At 37.7% G+C, this 17,093-nt stretch overlaps 1 protein-coding gene across 1 annotated transcript in view; it reads left to right on the forward strand.

The window, feature by feature from the left end:
- The window catches only part of STX18 (syntaxin 18), a 69,525-nt gene extending 52,498 nt beyond the window's left edge, over positions 1–17,027 (forward strand). Inside the window, exons 6-11 of the mRNA XM_074904513.1 lie at positions 1,394–1,509; positions 5,921–6,009; positions 13,992–14,050; positions 14,859–14,928; positions 15,476–15,556; positions 16,910–17,027. Of these exons, the coding sequence (XP_074760614.1) occupies positions 1,394–1,509; positions 5,921–6,009; positions 13,992–14,050; positions 14,859–14,928; positions 15,476–15,556; positions 16,910–17,005 (511 nt within the window). The 3' untranslated portion in view covers positions 17,006–17,027. The remainder of the gene's footprint in view (positions 1–1,393; positions 1,510–5,920; positions 6,010–13,991; positions 14,051–14,858; positions 14,929–15,475; positions 15,557–16,909) is intronic.
- Positions 17,028–17,093: the final 66 nt, after the last annotated feature.

Below are 17,093 nucleotides of genomic sequence, written 5' to 3' on the forward strand. Positions count from 1 at the left end.
TTATATTTCATTTCAATTTTAGACTTCTTTTTCCATTAGAATACGTTGTGAATTATGTATGCAATTATTCAAATCAAGCTTTTATTTTTATTTTCTGGGGAACTGGTGTTTTATTAGTATCAGAACTATTATTTGAACTGCATGGACATCCAGATAAGTCTTTTTTTCCTCATTATTAGGCAAATTTGGGACTTGAGAGGGAGGAGATGAAACAGTTCTTTTTTGTAAAATTACCAAAAGCCCAGTATCTGCAGAGTTTTTGAGCTAAGAAAAGTTCCCTATTACTCTTTTTTTCTTGTTTAAATAACATAGTCACTCAGTGATGACTAATGCATTATATTCTGTTTTTTCTCAGAATTTTCTAATTATGGGTTAGAATTTGGACACAATACAAAGAAGGAAAGGAACACAAAATGCAACACCTTCTGTTAAGCAGCAGGGGAAGATTGCAGATCGTAATGAGATTAACTGTTGATTATATGTGAGAGGGGAGGAAGTCACGAAGGTGGCACAGGAGGTGATTCAGCCCATTGCTTTTTGTTTTTTTGTTCTTTAGCTGCTCTAACAGCATAATTGCTAGGCTTTTTACTGTCTACTACGTAGCAGCTACAGCTTTCATTGTAGACAACAATAAACCACAGAAGTGTACTGGAAATTTTAAACTAATTTTAAACTTTTTTTTGGTGCCACAGTGAAATGTACTTGACAAGTACTTAACATGTAATCACTGAATATGCTTCTCATTTTTTGCATTGCCTTTGTATTAAAATTACATAGCAGGGACTTGGATATAATATATATCTGTCCACTGCATACATTTTTTTCTTCTCCTTGCTTCTAAATGGTCTGTTGTGTCTTTTGGCAGACAAGTTAAGGATTGCTTTCATCCTGGTTAAACTAGTTTAAAGCTAGTTAAATAAAAATCCTTGTTTCAGGAAAAAGCTAATTCTGCTGTATTTTCTTACTTTTCCTTTATGAGAATGGATAATATAAAGTAAAATTGTAACTATTACTTGAGAAAAAGCGGTGGTGTTGGCTATTGCTACTAAAAAGAATTTTCAGTGTGACCAAATGTTGGGTTTTTTTTTAAATATGTAATTTAATACACCAGATTTTTGAAAGGAAGTTTAATAAAATGCCTTATGTTTTTACACTATAGCCTTCAAAATTCTCCTCAATTCTAAACATGTAACGTGTTTTGTTCAGGGATACTATTCATGCTTTCTTTGCTTTTGTAATAATATTTCTGTGAAAGTTAATAAGTACATATTCTGTCTTGTCTGGGAAACCTGTAATGTGAAGTTTGCAAGAGTTAGTGTAAAATTTAATAATTTGTGATTATTCTCATTTCAGAGAAATTCAAATGTTAAGTGATAGGCTCTTGTGTTTCTAGGTCCAGACTTGAACCTGAGCAGAGCAATGTGTCCAAATCGCCTCTTTCCCCCGAAAAATCTTCTCAGAATCCTTTAGATGATTCTGAAGAAAAACTATCTGCTGAGGAAAACAAAGGTAAGAATAAAACATAGTTATATTTCACTTTTTGTGGCAAGGCCTGTCTGGTCAATAGTACTTCTGTCATATCACAAGGGCCTGTTCCTGTGAGCTGCACCTTTTCTATTTTCATCTTCCCTGTGCTGATAAGGCTTTTGTGAATCACATTGTGAGACTGAGGAAGCAAAATCTTAAACTTTTGACATGCTTTTTCCAACCAGCTAAAATAGTTTTATGCCTTGCTGGATTTCTCATCCTCTCAATAAACTCTGTATGAACTTTTTTTATTTATTATCAATATCCATCTAAGATACCTTCTTTTCATTGATGGCAAGGAATTGGAAAGTGGGTCAATGACTTACTGGGAATATTTTCTTCTTTGTAAGCACAGAGTTGAAGGTAGAATATGCTCATAGAGGGGAGGTTACTGGCTGGCCAGATCCAGTAGTTTGGGGCATGCTCTTCTCCACAGCATTGAGTTTCCCCACTGGAAGGACTGTATCTCATCCTTCAGTGGGCAGGAGATAGCCAGAAGCCCAAAGCAGTATCTCTGACCCCAACTGAAGCTGGTGCTGTTCTTGACAGGACTTGTGAACGTTGCTTCTGATTCCTTGGTGGCCTGCTTCTGAGGCTGGGGGATGCAAGTCCCTTCTCTTAGTCTTTTCGATCTGTCCTGGGATGTGTATGCTGGCAGAACTTTGTTGCAGAGTGCCTTTCAGAATACTGCTACTATGCAGATAATTTCAGGTTTCATACCTAGAAAGAAATCTTGGTTTTGTGATTCTGGAGTTGTTTTCCCTGGCTTGAGTTCTCCTGCTTGTGCTCTTTGGAGGAGTCAAAGTACCCTGTAATTTACAGCATGAAATTGCTGGGGTTTTTTTGTCAGAAACAGAAACGGCAATGAAATGTGACGTTACATTAGGATAATACTTCATCAAGATAGAAGAAATGCACTGCATGGCTGTGTTATTCTGATAATCAGTTATTGTTTGTTTGGTGATTGTTATCAAGAAAGTTCCTCTGGTTGGTGACTTTAGGGCTGTACAAATGGTGGATTCATGCAAAGTGGGTACTCCATTTGTGGATGAAGACTCTAATACTGAATTACCTCACAGTGTGTGAATGGTTTCATTTTCTGATATGGCATTACTTATCTTCCTAACGCGTTTGTACTTCTGCAGCCCTATCAGTATGCTTTTACACACACACACTCCACCCCCTTGACACTGAATTTATTGTAAGAAGTAAAGGTTTTGATTATGTGTCATTTCTAGTGCTTACGACATTTTTATAGTATGTCTTAAGTGATGCAGCACACAGACACATAGATGAGTTTCACCTTAACACGTTATCAGTGTTTCGCAGCTGTGAGCTAGTGCCAGCAGAGGAGCAGCAGTGTAGTAGCATCTTTGTTGCCCTGTGCTCTTTCGTTGTTACTGAATGTCTCCACAGTGTCAGAAAGTGTGCACTCCCACCACATAGTGTCATTACAATTTTTAGCTCCAAAAATCTGTGCCACACCGTGGAGAACACTGTTCTTTGGTTGCCTTGGACACAGCAAGCCACTTCAGTAAACAGAAATGAAGCTTTGTTTATTGCACATTAATTTTTATTACTTTAGTTTTGACTTTTATTAGTTTATGCTTTAAATTTTTATAAGAAAGTAGGGGTCCTGTCACATAAGTGATTCTGATGCAGTACTTATGAGGGATTGCTGACTAGTCTTTGAGATAACTATGAAACTTTTATATCAGAATAAATCTGTCTGAAATAGTTTGTAAGTGCACGCATCCTATGATTTCTCACAGAAGAGTAAGATTGGTTGCTGCTGCTTATAGAAATCAGCCTTGTGACTTCACTGGTAGGTGGTTGTCAAAGCATGGAAATAGCATGAACGAGGTGACTAGGAAATGAAAACCTCAGCTTAAATATTATAGCTTTTGATTTATTTTTTTTTTCCAAGTAACTCTTCATGTTTTTAAACTGGAGAAATTAGCATGTTCAGAAATAAACTATTTCCTCCTCAGGACGGTAGTGATTTAGAGAAAGGTGGTCACGTGCATTTATGAATTAGCCATCATCAGTGTGCCTGGGTCCCTTGTGTTAAATATCTCAGCTGTAAAGATAGTTTGGAGAGCAGCTTGTGGTCCTGTCCTTAATTTGAATGTTAGGATGAACAGCTGAATGTCCTACATGGTGTGCTGAAGCACAACTTGGGTTTTGTCTGGTTTTTTGGCAGAAATTGAGAGAAATGTGATTACTTTTGTTTTGAGGCAAAGCACCTGTTTACATTAGAATTATACTGGACATGCCTCATGGTAGGAAAATAGTCTCTCTGGAGATTGCTTTTATATGCTGACAGTATTTATTTGCATATTACAAATTTGACATTTAGTTTATGGAAATAAATGTAAATAATGAGTAGTTTTTGAACGGGTCCACAAGCTTAGCAGCTGTCTCCTTTCAGAGGATTTGATCATTACTTTGTATCTCCGTCATGCGTTAACTGTTGCTCTTTCTGCAAAAGAAATGTGGTTTGTTTTTTGCTGGATGAATTGTAGAAAAGCATTAATGTCAGCTCTATGAAAGCTGTGGAACAACTTTCCCAGGAGCCAGAAACATGCCACGGTGACAGGAGGAACCCTGGGGAGATACATGTTTCTTGCTTACCTCTTACCATAAGTGTGTTTGCTTATTAGCAATTACACTGGATACAGGTGCTGTGTTTTTAACAGTGATGACAGTGCCTGACAGTAATTGGTTCCTCAGGGATAGGAGTATATCTTTTGGGTTTTTTGGCTCCATAAACTAATTATCCTTTCTTTGAATCCAGTAAATAATTCATTATAGTTTTGATATAATATAAATACATTGATTACCTATACAAATAAGTTTTGTGTTTCTGTGAAATAAACTTGAAAATACTCATGATACCCCATGGAAAACATAGTTGAATAATTTCGAAATAATCTTTAAAGATATTCTTGGTTTTATTTCTTACTACTTGTGAGAAAGAAGAGAATTTTTTTTTCCTTACATTTACTATATTCCCTATCCACATCCCTCATTTGAACATTATCATTGTACATCTTGGTTTGGGTGTTGGGAAGCAAAATATACATTTATAAAGGAGACATACACAACAATACTCTTTTCTATAATCTTTACTTGTCAACAATTTTCACAAAATACTATAGTGAAGGATAAAGGGGAAATTTTCTACTTATAATCCTTTATATATATTTATTTATAAATAGGAAAACTCAGAGGCTTCCTAAGACAAGTCAGTATCAGAATGATGATGCATCAGTGCTGCTTATGCAATTGAAAAAAAGTAGGTTTAGAAGGTTATAACAAAACAAATGAAAATACCTGTAAATGCTTGAAAAACTTGACTGGGATGAACAGGAAGTCTGATATCTATGAAAAAGTAAAAACTAAATCTTTCTGTATTTTAATTTGCAACCTGCATCTGATAAGTCAAAGCAGGCTCAGCTTTGATCCATTGCGGGGTGGTATAAATCTCTTTTGGGTTTTGTAGAAGTACTGCAGCCATAGGGGAAAAGAGAGGCCTTCTCAAGAGTGCAGTCTTATCATGAGGATTTTAAACACTGATGCTATAACAGCTTCAGAAACAGTAGGTTTCTGCAGCATATACTTTTTCTTTCTCATTCTAACTTCTCTGTCTATAATCAGAAGTATATAATTAAGCCTAAAAATAAATCTTCCAGAAGCGAATATCCCAGAAATAGCCATTCAAGATCTTTTATGCCCAACTCCTGCTAAGATTTATGCAGATGATTAGCTTTAATCAAAGGGGAAGTGCTGTTGAGATCAGTGAAGCAGCTATGATGTGTAAGGGTTAGTTTGGGAAATCGGATCTGGTTCCTGGTACATGCAGGAAGACCCCTTGCACAGTGTGCTGCAGGGTTTGCATTGTAATATGCAGTTTGAACAGTCTGAGGAAATTGAGTTTGTCCTGTGAACTTTGCTCAAAATGTCTTTGAGATTCTGGTTTTACTTTTTGGAATGAGGAGCTGGTGGTTCTGTCAAGTCTCATTGGAAGATAATAGTTTGCATATAGACTGCCGTTTTGAAAGTTGTGTGGTTTTTTTCTGTTAAGATAAATGTTGCAGTATTTTGTGCCCTTATAAATGTTGGTGCATTGTGAGTTGTTTCACATGCTTCAGTGTCAACATATTAGTGCTTTGTAGTTCACCAAATTAAACATATGTGTAGACTTTTCTCCCAGTTTAGAAGTTAAAGGTTATTGGTGTAATTTTGTGGTGTAAATAGAGGGTGAATCTCAGTTAATGACAAATGAGATCCAACAATTCCATCAGCATTCTGAAATGGATGAAAAATGATTTTTCACTTTACTCTTTAGTGTCCTGCATTGTCTCAAGTGTTTGGTGTTTTTTTTTTATAGACAGAAGTCTACCAGATGCTCAAAGTAACCTTGGATTATGGGCGGATAGCAAAGGTGAAGATGAGCTGTCACCTGAAGAAATACAAATGGTAAGTATATCTTGTGTCTTACTGTCCATTTTATTATATATTCTGCTGTATTCATATGTGTTAAAGTACCTATTCACCCACATTCTTTTTCAACTTTCATTTTATGCAGAATAATGCCATAACGATACGCCTTTTGTGCATGGCTTCCTGGTTCTTCTGGTAGCAGCTAATACTTAAAATTGCTACAAAATACTTACATGGAGCCCTAAAATTAGTAACAAACTATTTTTCAATAATTGAAATTAAAATGATTTTTAAAATTACAATTATGAATTGCTTTTTTTTAGTCAGGAAACAATGGAAGTCAAGGCAACATAAGAAAAAGTGTTACGAAACTTCTGAAAGAATAAAGTGTTGGCCATTTTTTTACTTGGACTATTTCTAGAACACACCTTACATAGTTATACTATTTAGGTATAACTATGAAGTTATACTTCATTTGATTCCTTTTTATTTTTGGATGATCAAAATCAGATTAGTTTACTAGAAGGAATAGTTATAACCTTCTTGTCATAACAGAATCTCATGAATTTTATCTTTTCCAGATTTCCCTGTTACCAGCATGTTTATGTACTGTTTGATCCAATTCTGCTTACAGCTGAACTGATAAAATACAAAATTTCTGACATAAGCATGACTGATGACAACCTATCTATTAGACTTTTCAATATTTCTGAAGTTTGTAATTTTGAACATGGTTCAGAATTCTTAGAAAACCTCTCTACATTAACACACATTGCCTTGTTTTACATAAAGAAGGAAAAACTGATTGATAACTACCTGTTAAATGTGCAGTTTTCAAAACGGTGAGCTTTACAAAGGCAAAGGGCTGCTGCAGCATGCGTATGTGAAGCTTCCTTGGCGCTGATTAGAGGTGTCCCAAAGTCAATATGCATAAGTCTTCTCATCAGAGATGAGTAAGTTGCACATAATTATGATATGGTTTGTCAAAGAGAAAAGGTTCTTTAGAGGCTGCTCTTGCACTCAAGAACAATATGAGAGCATCCAGTCTGAAATCTAAAGGCTTACTCCTGCTTTCTGTTTTCCTTTTAAATATAATTCTTTGCATATATTCATTCTTCTGCATTTAGACACAATATTATAGCCACCTTGCTGTAAGCTTGCAAAGGATCAGGAGGAAACAAGCATCAGAGGTGATAGCTCTGGCAGGGCTTACTAATAACAGACTAAATGTTGGATTGCTTTTTTGTAGGCCTAACACTGTAATTAAGTTTTAAACACATTACATCCCTTGCAATGGTATTTTGGGAATAAATACATTTCTTTTTCATGAAATCCTTTTATACTTTTTAGAGTAAGGCCCTAGATACTTCATGACTTGGATGAGTTGCTGAAGTCTCTGAGTTTTGTTCTATTTCTGTTATCAGGATTAAAGAAAGACAAGCATCTTAAAGTGCTGATTTTTGCCTGCTGAGGATTTCAATTTTTCCCTGGAATAAATTCTCTTTATTGACTTGTGAGGGGGAGTGATTCCAGGACTAAGTAAATAAATAAATAAATCTATGTTCATACTTTAATGCTTTGAAGAATTTCTAGACTTCTAAATCTCCAATCCTGAACTGCTTATCAGGTGTTTGGACAGATCTTCCTAGGGGAGAACCAACAGACATTTTTAAAAAATCCATTGTTGTTCTTTACCCATTCAGAGCTCTCCCATGCTGTGCTTTTTTTTATTTATTCTATATTTTTAAAATTTACTGGTTGTTTTACACTGATTTATGTCTATTATGCTTTCAGGAGTTGCACTTCCTGTGAAAAGGGATATAAAAATAACACTGATGCTCCAAATTAAATAAACTTTTAGCCCAGACAGACTCTAATATGTCCTTATTCTTATCTTACATAGTTCTGCCTGTAGTTTTCAAGAGAATGTGTAGTATATAACAGTGCCTTGATGTCAGTGACATGATTAAGCCTAGAAAAATTCTGCTGGAAACTTTAGATATCAGCTTTGAGTTTACCAGTCTGCTCCATGGGAAAAGAGACACAAATTTACTAGTCCGTTTAGAGAAGCAGAAGATCAAAATGCTACCAAAATAAAAAGACATACTTTGAAGTCCTATATATATTAATAAACTGAAATATTATTACTGCTCTTGTGCCATAGTTTATTCTTAAATTTCCATGTGTGAGTTTGTATACAAAATTTTTTTTACATACTCTCAGTACTTGTGTTTTAGTACTGATACTGGGAAACTAGAATTGAAAACAGCATGCAAAGGGACATCACCACAGCCTCCTCTCTGGTTATAATTTATTCGAAGTTTTGCAGAAAGCTGGTTCTGAGCTGGATGTCTGAATCTCCTGCTGAATCTTGCTGCTGTTCTTATCTTACCCAGAGCTGTTCTCTCCTGTTGTACCTCACTGCAGGCTGACAGTATGACCACCAGTAGTCAGGGCTGTGTCTATCTCAGCTTCTCATGCTGACTACAAGTCTATGCTTCTGGCACTGTTGTGAAGAAATACAGGCTTGCTTTCCATCTCTCCTAAAAATTAACAACCATCAGTTACTTCCACATTATACCTTGGAAGGATAATAACAATGTTTATGTTTATTGTGATTTAAAAGAAAAGTGAGTCAGCATTCATAACAGTATTAATACAGACAATTTTTTCTTTCTCCATCAGTTGTCAAGTAGAAAGCAAGCTGATTGTTTCTATTATAGATAATGCCCCCCAGTGAGGGTCATTTCTTGTCAGGTAATTTATTGCTGTTGGATTGGATTGCATATTATTGGAGTTGTCAAACTGTAAATAGAGTTGTCTATTGGTGTAATACGTATATGTGCACAGCAGGGCATCAAATGTAAATGTTGCCACTAATCTATTGATGCTCAGAGCAGAGCTGAGCAAAGTGAGGCATTACTCTATTCTGTGGACCTAATGTGATTTGATTTTTTTTTATTTTTTTTTATTTTTTTTTTTTTTGTGGCGGCGGGGGGTAGGGGGTGGGTGGGTTTGGGTTTTTTGGTGGGTTTTTTTGTTGTTTTTTTATGAACATCATAACTAGATAGTTTACAAAGGCTGACAATATATGTGGTGACTATTTCACAGTGAAATTGCTCTTTCGGTGCATTTTTGAGGAAATTTGTAGCTAAGACTTGACCTTTATAAGTAAAAGTTGGATACTGTAATTTCACTCCTAACAGACTTTGAAGTCACTGGATCCAGTATTCTAATTTTCAGGTAAATTTGAGTCCAAGGTGTAAATATAGGTGTAATTAGGAAATATTTTGAGTATTTGAATGTGCATTGCTTTTTTCATTGCTCACATAAATCCTTCATACTAACTTGGCAATATGTAATGACTTCACTGTGCTTTTAACACAGGAATCAAAGGGTCTTTACAAACATGTCACAAACCCTCACAGCTTTAGTTAATTTATTCACTCAAAGACAGTTAACTCTTTCTCCTCTGCATTATGTTTGCTGTTACAGAGAAGTTAATTTCTACTTCTTTTAATATTTGATTTGTGAAGAGTGGATCAGCTACCTTTTTAAATTACTTCAAAAATCCAGCAGTTCTCAGAGGAAGGGTACGTTACAGTGTAGAAACTGTTGTGTTAGTTTTAATTTGGAATGTGTTGTGTCAAATCATACTTAACAAGTCTCAATCGTGGTTCTGTGATCCTTCCTGTGGGTAAAATAATGAATTAAAGCCCTATCATACTGCTACAGCAGCAATTTCTATCAGTCTTTTACCCACAGGAGAGAGCTTTACATTGTTCAAAATGGTTGCAGGCTATTGTATGATTTGCACAATAAATTTCAGTTTATAACCCTGAGTACAGGTATATTAATGGTTTTTATAGTTATTGTGAGCAGATGTCTTGTGGTTGCATTGAGTGGGAAAAAATCTGGCTCTGCTGTGTGAGTTGTGAAAATATCTAATTCTTCCTGACTTTATCACTTTTGTCTGTTTTTGTCTTAAATTCAGGTACAGTACATATAATGACTTATCTCATGGGATAACAGAAAAGAACTGTGATTGATTATTCTATGCATTAAATTTTTAGACATATCTTCAGCAGTTTGTCACTTTATGCCACACTTTGGTAACAGAACATTCCACTGTCATAAAAGAGGCTACTTTAATAAGCCATAAATCATTGAGCTATACAGATTGCTAGAGTTTGGTTTCTGTTCTCATCATGTAAATCCCTTGTGACACACTGCTATACGATGTGTTCTGCGTTCTACCCTTTTGTTCAATTGACTGTTTTAGCATATCTTACTGCTGTCTGCGCCAAGCAGTCCATCAGCCGTGATTTCAAATTGTAGAGATCATTTAGCAGTTTAAAAGGCAATCTGTGCCAGTGGAGAGCTTTAAATATCAAAGGGACTTTTTAAAGAATACTTTCTCAAGTGGATTTCACTATTTGTAAGGGATTAAAATCATTCACCGCTTCTTTATTGAAAATTTGCCTTCTAAGTTAGTTATCATCTCTGTTTTACTGAGGTAGTGAAATAGGGAATGTTTGATGTTGAATATTTGTGCAGAAATACTTATCCTTACAGAAGACAGAAAGACAATTACAGCTTGCTGGTCCCCTTTAGTCACTTAAGGACCAACCAGTCGACTCAGTGCTAAATCTCACAGCTCTGTTTCATTGCTCTGTTCCTTGGCTTTGTTCTGAGTTGTTTTGGTCACTCCACTAAAATCGGAGACATACAGTAGTGTGAACATGAAGGAGTGCAGTGATGGCAACACCTTTAACCATCTGGCACTGTAAAATAAATATCACTGTATTAGTCAATTGTATTTTAACAAATGCTCTGCTCTGTAGAAGGAGACGCTACAGACAGCAGTGACAATGACATTTGAATGTATTACAACACTGCTGCTTTTTTATTTAACAAAACCACTGGATCTTTAGGGTGGGAATTGGTGGGACTTAAGGGAGCTGTGCCATATGTTCCTCTCTTGTTTCCCCTTGAGCCATGGGGCTGGGCACCTTCCCTGAGGTCTCTACCCCACAATGAAGGTGACAGTGCCCGACAGCCACCCTCATCTGTGATCTTGGACTCTATGGAGTTCTGTAACCAAGGAGAGAAAGCTGTTCTTGCCAATCAGGTAGATAGCAAACCTCTAGTATAAAAAGAAATTTATATTTTAAAATAAATAAAAAATCACTTTTCATTATTCTTCGTGACATAAATTCCCTATGTCAGAAGACCAAACATTCTTCTGTGAGATTCACTGTTACCCTTCTTTAAACATACCTGTCATTTCTTACTCACTTCTGCTAAATTAAACCTACGAATTTCTGATTTTTAACAGAGTAACCATTTCCCCCGAAGTCATACAGGTTGATATTTAATTTGCTGTTGGCACAGAGTCAGGTACTGTTTCTCTGAAAAAATACAAAGTGTGAGGGACAGTGGTGATGTGAGGTGTGAGGAGGGAATGAAGGTGAAGGGTATGAAAGGTGGCTTGCCTTTTCTTGTTTTCTTGCTTTTCTGTGTTGGTCTGTGGCAGTGCAGAAGCCTTGCTCAGCTCCTGCTATCCACTCTCCCTTAAGCCAGCCCTATCATCTGGTCCTGTGTTGGGACTCAGTTTACTAACTACCAGAAAAGTCAGGAAAAGTGGTTAGTGAGCTAAGATGTCATACTGTGAGATCAGATGAGCAGCAGCACTTTCTTAGGACTGTGTATGTGGAGAGACAGAGAGGAGCAGGACAAATTCCTCAGTGGTTACACTGGATCTTTTTTGCTTCACCCTGTGTAGTATACACACACCTGATGTCTTCTCTGGGTTAGTATTACGAAAGTACTTGATGTGGCAGAAGTTTCAGCTGGAACATTCCGGACCATTTCAAGGGATGCACACTTCAGCATCTGAAGCAATGCACGTGAGGAGTTGCACAAGCTGTATAAGGAAGATCATAAAAGACGAGGGACAGAGCTGCTGGTCGCATGACTGGGGCAGGGCAGGGGTCTCAGAAAGAGCGTCACCAAATGTAGCAGTATAATAATGTTAAATGTACATACTCCTACAGACTGGCTCTGTGAAGGAAGCCATGGGTCAGATGAACTTATGTCATATTATAGCCACTGATGTTCACGTTGCATCTTAATGAGGAACTGCATTATTGTTTAAACTAAGAATTTCAAAGTGCTTCACTTTCAGCTATTTCAGTAGCACTGCTCTAAAAGCAGAAGGCCCCTTTGCCTTTCACTGATGTAACATGGCTCTCACTGCTATCAGCGTTCTCCATGACTCAGACTTTTCCCTGTCTCCTCCTTTCTCTTGCATTTTGCACAAGATGATAGTTGTTTTCAAATACTTAGTATCTTCTCTGGGCAATACCTTTTCTTGAAAGCTTAAGTCTTGGGCATATGCTCGGAGTGAGCAATTCCTACGGCATCAACTGAAAACCAAGTCTGACCTGTAAGCAGTGCTGTCCGGTTGGCATTTTCATCTTTGACAACACACTGCTCTGTCTTAAAAAGGGTAACGAGACCTTGCAAGGTGGCTGAGAGGAGTGGTGCACTGTTACTGCTAGTGAAACTGTAACGTGATTGAATTATGCCAAAATCCCAGTGTGTTAATGTCAGCTAGTTCAAAATAAGATTAACTGAACTAGAACAGGCCTTGCTGTCTTGCACAGCTCCCACTTCAAATTCTTTGCATTCTGAATCCTATTTTCTGATATTTGCACTGCTGCATGCATCACTCAGGTTTGTCAGAGATGCGTAGCACACAATGTTTTCAGTAGAGATGTATATCCTGTGTGCTGTTTCTGTATAACCATGTAGGCCAGATCTTTCCCAGCCCATAAGAAAAGTGCAAATATCCTCTGAAGTTGTACCGCACAGGTCCAGCTGTTACCAAGGCTTTGGCCATGCAGAATTGGCAGAATACCTCAAATACGCTGCCGCTCCCCCCCCCCAAAACGGGACTCGTGACCCTTCCAATAGGAGGTGCTCTGCCCTCCCTGACAGCAGGAGCCTTTTGTCTGGGGCAGGATCACCACAGCGCTGTCCCGAGCCGAGCGAGCGGCAGTGGGGCAGGCAGCAGTGGGGCAGGCAGTGGCAGGCTGTGGGCCCCCTCAGGCTTGGAATCACCTGTAGCTGGCTGCCAGGCTGCAGGATTGTGCTCGTTCAGGCACCTTAGAAATCCCAGCTCAGCGTGCCCTAACAGGTTCTCTCTGACACTGTCCTCACGATGCGGTTTCCAACAAGCCGCACTGTGACGTGGGATACCTTTCTCAGCTGTATTTTGGCTGAGCAGATACTGTTTCAGCAAAATGTCATGGTCCTTGCTGCATGATCACTTGTTCTGTAATCAACCCCAAACGATCTCACAGTCAAGTACATCTAAAGGCAAAGCCCATTTTCCTGTATAAAGTCTTCTATTTACACTTGGGTTTTGAAAAATCTAATGCTAAAAGTATATTTAAATGTTTCATTGATGACTCCTGAGTTTTAAATGGAAGAGCTCTGCTGGAATAAATAAAGCCAATGCATTTGTAAAGTATTAAGCACTAGATGTCAAAATATTTCATATTGTAGCAAAATCTAAAAGCTCTTAACTTCATGCCATGGGCAGTACAGGAATAATGTGAAGGACAGTGCAAAGATGTCAGGAAGGGAATCACATGCTTTCACAAGCATGAAAGCTTTCCCCACTCAAGTTTCTAAAATAATAAAAAAGGACAGATTTCATCCACTATATTTTTCCATACTAAAATGTAATGAGCAAAATCTTCAAGTTACTTTAGGGGTTTGTTTCATTAATGAGAGGAGAATGACAAGTGTTACAGTGACTGGTTACAAATAAGCTGATTCATGTTGTTCATTTAGGCCAGGATTAGTAATTCTTGCAGATCTTTTTAGTTGGGACATGTAAATAGACTGCAAGGAAGGGTGGAAGTTGGTCAATCAGGGGTGGGGATGAAGGTTCCCTAAGTCCAAGCATGTGAACTCATGTGTGCAATTTCCTTCTTTCCTCCTTCCAGTTTGAACAGGAGAACCAGAGACTTGTTGGTGAAATGAATAACCTCTTTGATGAAGTCAGGTACGATTTTCTGTTACTTGACAGATTGCATGCCGTTCCTGTAATGCAGGCAACACCCCCACACAGCCAGGACACCTGGCTGCCTAAACTGTAGTGGTGTGGTAGGAGGGACAAGATAGGAGTGCCCAGGAAATGAACTGTACAAGTTTACACACTGTGCTGTCCCACAGTGTAAAGAATGGTTCTGAGTGACATACAAACTATCCAAAATAGTACTGCTTAACTTTGGAAGGCTTACATTCTGTCTCGCTTATCCAAGTTTAGAAAAGTTAAATTTTCCAGTCATACCACGGTATCCGCTGCACGGACAGCAGGAGGGGAGGTGCAGTCGCTGCCCCCCGTGCAGAGACGCGTCCGTATGGCAGAGCAGCAGAGGTACAGTTTGCTCTCCGCATGCTGTGCAGAAAACCTGAATGGCTAGCTTAGGCTAGAGCTTTACTTTTGAATTATTGGTACTAGGCAAGGTGAATTTCACACTTCCTAGTAGCATATATAAAGGATACATCAAAATTTACTACACCATGGTTTTTATTGTATTGGCTGAAAGAAGGAAGATAGCAAAGCTCTCGCGGTGCAGGCTGCTGTTGGAGAACTGAGTGGTGCCTCTCGCCGAGGTTCACTGCGGGCTGGTCATCTTCCAACCGGGAGCTGTCAGAGCCCTCATCACAGGCCACTGCTGCGTAACAGACAGCTAACAGCATAGCTGTGCCTGCTGAACAGCCCACTGGCTGGGCGGGAGAGCCTCAACCTGCAGGAGCAAGGAAGGTCTGCACTAGTTTCTAATTAAGTATTTCTGTTCTTTGCCAAGACAAATTGAAGGAAAAGTGGTGGAAATCTCCAGATTACAAGAGATATTTACTGAAAAAGTCTTGCAACAGGTTAGTATAATGTATTTGTTGCTGTAGTATTACAGCTTGAAGATTTTCTTGGGGGTATTTCGGTCTTGGTTGCATGCAAGATGCAAACATAAGATTAATGAATCTAATGCAGATGTGAGGGAAAAGATGTTTGTTTTCAAATGCAAAATCAAGGTACTTATCGTAGTTACTTATCAGTATGTACTAGGAATGGAAAATGCAACATTATGTGCTAGAATGTCTCTACCTTAGAATTAGCATCCTGTTAAATATGTTGCTTAGTAGCGTCTTCTCTGAAAATGGTGGCACCTCTTCCAAAGGAGATGCCAAAAATTACATAGGTTAGATTGGATTCTAGATAAATGAGAGACTTCCTGCTGATCTTGGTGGTCTCCGCTCAGACTCATAAAATCACAGGTCAACACATTATAACTTAATTGCCTCTATACCTTTGCATCATTGAAACTAAGATGTGAAGAATACAGATTGTATTTCATTTTTGAGTTCTGCTTGTTCCCCAAGTCTTGGAAGCGTTCATCCCTGTTTCTCAATTTTATTTTTTCAACAGGAAACTGATATTGACAATATCCATCAATTAGTTGTGGGTGCAACAGAAAATATCAAAGAAGGCAATGAGGACATAAGAGAGGTAATGCCTCAAAGTTGTATTTTAAACTCACTGATTTCCTCTTAGCTTTCAGTTTTGCCCAAGTGTTACTTTAAACAGCATGTGTGAGCTCCCCCACAGTACAGGTGCAGCATGTGTTGGGGCATCAGGACGTGATTTTGGAAGAATTGAACTAGTTGGCTGAGGTTCTCAATAGTTCACGTTGCTCGTCTTGCTAACCATGATCTGCAGAAATCTACTTGGCCTCACCTTTTTTTTTTTTTTTTTTTTACATGTGAAAGCCACATGGCATGCACTTAAGCACTTGTGAAGTTTGTTTAAAAAAAAAAGAGGGAGGAGAAACTGCAGACTACAAATAAGTGCTGAAATTGTTGAAACTGGAGTTAAAAGCTGAATGCTAGCAGAAGAGTCTCCTTACCATGCTGAATGCATCTCACATGCTCCTAGTAAACAAATCTATCCCATTGTCTTACTAATTAGAATGAAATTATGTTTTCTCTCAGGAACTGAGATTTCAATGAAAACAGAGTTCCTAAATTATGCTACTGAGTAAATGGCTCCGGGTTTTTTGGGTTTTTTTTTTGTTTTTCCCTGCCTCCTGAAAGCACACAAAATATCTAACTCAAGGATGAGTTAGCTACTGCTCAGCTCTCCTGAAAAGTGCCTCAAATATAGCATGAACTGAAGTTATTTTTGCTTCATTTTTCACATTTGTAGGTAGAACTAGGTTTCCTAAACCAAACTGAGAAACAGTAAAGAAACATGATAAATCAAACCTTCATCACTCACATTAATGTTTTTATCACAAAAAAAATCTATTCTGTGTGTAAATCTGAAAAATTACAGAAAACAGATCCCCATGTATGTGCTGGTCTCAATTTTCAGAAGGAGAACCCAAGAAAAATGCTTGTTCCTTGCTCTGAGACTGAAATACACAATCAACAGCGCTAAATCAACCCCTACAAATAGCTGTTGGGTTTTAGTTTGGTCTTTACTTGGATGATGTTTATTAAGTGATGAAGGTCTGATTATTTCTAATCACAAAATTTCACTTTTGGAACTTAAATCTTTAAGCATGTACATTTTAATGTAATTCTTAATGTTTTGAATATATTTACATTGTGTGGAATCTTGGGATTTTTTTTTTTTTTTTTAAATTACCAATTCTAAGATTTTGAGAGAAACTTCTTTAGTGTGATAAATCTAATGAGATATAGCCAACCTGACTCTTATTCACCAGAAACAAAGGGCAGGTTTTGTTCTTTTTCCTGTGGAAGGTAAGAGTGAAGCCACTAGCAGTCATCCTGGGTTGCCATTGTTGATATTCTACTGTGTGTTTACTAGTGATGTAATGGAGATAACTTTTCCTCACAGGCCATCAAAAACAACGCTGGATTTAGAGTATGGATCCTATTCTTCCTTGTAATGTGTTCATTTTCCTTGCTTTTCCTGGACTGGTATGATAATTAAAAATATAATACTGTCTACATGCTTTATTTGTAAAACTTTTGATATTTTTTCCAGTGGAGTAGGGTACACAGCCTACCTGTGTCTTATG

The sequence above is a fragment of the Athene noctua genome, chromosome 4, assembly GCF_965140245.1.
Source record: "Athene noctua chromosome 4, bAthNoc1.hap1.1, whole genome shotgun sequence".
NCBI lineage: Eukaryota > Metazoa > Chordata > Aves > Strigiformes > Strigidae > Athene > Athene noctua.